The sequence below is a fragment of the Danio aesculapii genome, unplaced genomic scaffold (assembly GCF_903798145.1).
Source record: "Danio aesculapii unplaced genomic scaffold, fDanAes4.1, whole genome shotgun sequence".
NCBI lineage: Eukaryota > Metazoa > Chordata > Actinopteri > Cypriniformes > Danionidae > Danio > Danio aesculapii.
In genome coordinates this window covers 30,001-32,500 of record NW_026613716.1, presented here as the reverse complement: position 1 = coordinate 32,500, position 2,500 = coordinate 30,001, and the positions used below count along the sequence as shown (strand labels likewise).

The following is a 2,500-nucleotide window of genomic DNA, read 5'->3' as shown; positions in this document are numbered from 1 at the left end:
CTGTAACACCATCCATGACAATCCAAACAGAATCTTTTTCATAATAATGTGGAGCACAGTGTAGAGTGCTGAGGACACACACCGCTGTGTGAGGCAGGTGTGTGTGTGTGTGTTTCTGACTGACGCTGTTTTCAGGCTGACGAGCGGCACCGCAGGAACGTTCAGGGCTCTCCTCAGGCCGCGGTGCTGCAGAAACAACCGCCCGCTGTCCCGCCGCGAGCCTCTGAGCCCTTCTCCAATGGCAGCGCCCCCGAGCAGAGCCACCGGGCCCCGGAGCCGCAGGTACACCACCGCACGGCATGCTGGGAGTCAGCTGTACTTTACCAAAGAGTATTAAACTCTGCTTCACTGTCTGCCTCGGCAGGACCTGACGGCACTGGCCAAGGAGCTGCGCGCGGTGGAGGACGTGCGGCCGCAGCACAAGGCCACAGAATATTCTTCCTCCAGCGATGACTCCGGAACCACTGACGATGAGGAGGATGAAGAGGTGGAGCAGGACATCGGAGACGAGTCCACATCCGGCCCAGAGGACTCCAGAGGAGGGTAGGAGAGCAGTGTGTGTGTGTGTGTGTGCGCGCATATGTGTGTGAGAACACTACAGTAACGCTCCTCTCTGACCCACAGCTCCTCCAGACTCAGTAATGGAGAGACGGAGGCAGCAAAGACTATGGTGGTGCAAGACGACGACAGCTCCTCTACACCCTGCAAAGACAGCACGCTGGTCATGAGACAGGTGACACACTCACACACAGAAGTGCACACACAGACACATAAATATACCCACACAATCATCCACACACAGTATTGTGATACTGTTTCCCACGTACAGCACAGCTCAGTAGTGCTCTATAGCAGGTGTCTGTACCTGCTGCATGCTTACTTCAGCTACACCTTCAGTACATGCAGCATTGCCTTCATGTGTAACAGTTATTACATTGGTTCCCAATTCCAGTCCTCACACCCCCTCCCCCCACCCCAAACCTGCACATTTTATATGTCTTCCTTCCATAGCACACCAGATCAGACCACCAGCTCATTAACAGAGAGATCCGTCAACTGATCCTTGTGTGTCAAATCAGGGAGATGTACAAAATGTGCAGGGCGGGGGGTCCGAGGACCGTTATTGGGAACCACTGCTCTGTTGAGTTTTACCATATCAGAATAATAAAATCTGTCAGTTCTTTAAATTTATCAAATAAAATCTCAGATGAACTGAAATACGCCAGACATAATCAAACACTGAAGTGATGACCAGCAGAGGTTTATCAGCGGAGCTGCAGATGTGTGAACTGAAGATGCTCCTCCAGAAGATCAGGACTTCAGTCATCACTGCATTAGTGCATCTACAGGATCTGAATCAAAAGATTATCTCTCTTAGCTTCTCTAGCTCTGCTTTATTTATGTTAAATACCATGAGCTGTGAGATCTCTGCGATGTTGTTCATCTGTCTGAGCTTTTATTCTACACATTCAAGACATGCCAAGGACCATATAGACCAGGGGTGCCCAAACTCGGTCCTGGAGGGCCGGTGTCCTGCAAAGTTTAGTTGTAACTCCAATCAGATACACCTGGGCTAGCTGATCAAGCTCTTACTATGCTTTCTAGAAACATCAGCGTAGGTGCATTGAGGCAAGTTGGAACTAAAATCTGCAAGACACCGGCCATCCAGGACCGAGTTTGGGCACCCCTGATATAGACTATGCCCTGATACAGAAAACCATGAGCTTCGGTAGGCTGTGCTAACCTATTCACGTATACACACATCAGCTGTAGCCCTAAAGCTAGCTTACACCACAGAACACTAGTGCACACTGGCCTGAACGAGGACTCAATAGTGAAGACACCTGACCAGCTTTGACTGATTTCATGTTCACTCTGCCTCACAGCGCAGGTGTGCTGTCCGTATCATTTATTCCTGGAGTCTCTGGCCATTGTTGTGTTCCTTTAATCCATCATGTTCCTCATATCCCTCATTTCTGTTGAGTTTAGTTGTTTAATTGAATGTTTTTCATTTCAGATCATTTGAGTTTATTGTTTATTCTTAAAGAGCTCTTCAGGTGTTTGGCCCTGTTAGTGTAAAAGCGGAGAGTGTAGACCCACAGGACGTCCAGCGCTGCCCTCCACACACACACACACACACCTTTGCCTTTCTCAGTTCCAGAGGTCAGGGCCCGTCACGCTGCTGGGCTCCGGCTGGACAGACGCTTCTAGCAGAAGTCCTGTAGAGATTGTCCAGAGGAGCTGCGTCAGAGGCAGAAACCCGCTGCTGCCCGACCTGCTCCAGCAGAGCCCACGTGCCCCCCCGCCCCTGCCCTCCCCCTGCAGCCCCGCTCGATCCCCCCTCGGCCCCCCAGAGCCTGGCCCGCGCCTGAGCCTGAGCGAGGTACGTCCGCTGAAGGACTGGTGGAAGGTGTAGCTCTGTCACTGAGACTGATTCTTCTGCAGACTCTCTGCACTGCTAACTGCTCATTAACCGCTCGTCAGTCAGAATCATTAATCA

The 2,500-nt window shown here is 51.3% G+C and overlaps 1 protein-coding gene across 1 annotated transcript in view; it reads left to right on the top strand.

Annotated features, from left to right (window-relative positions):
- map4k4 (mitogen-activated protein kinase kinase kinase kinase 4) overlaps positions 1–2,500 on the top strand; it is a 27,130-nt gene that overhangs the window by 16,003 nt on the left and 8,627 nt on the right. The window contains 4 exon segments of the mRNA XM_056452614.1: positions 136–282; positions 365–543; positions 625–733; positions 2,156–2,383. Of these exon segments, the coding sequence (XP_056308589.1) occupies positions 136–282; positions 365–543; positions 625–733; positions 2,156–2,383 (663 nt within the window).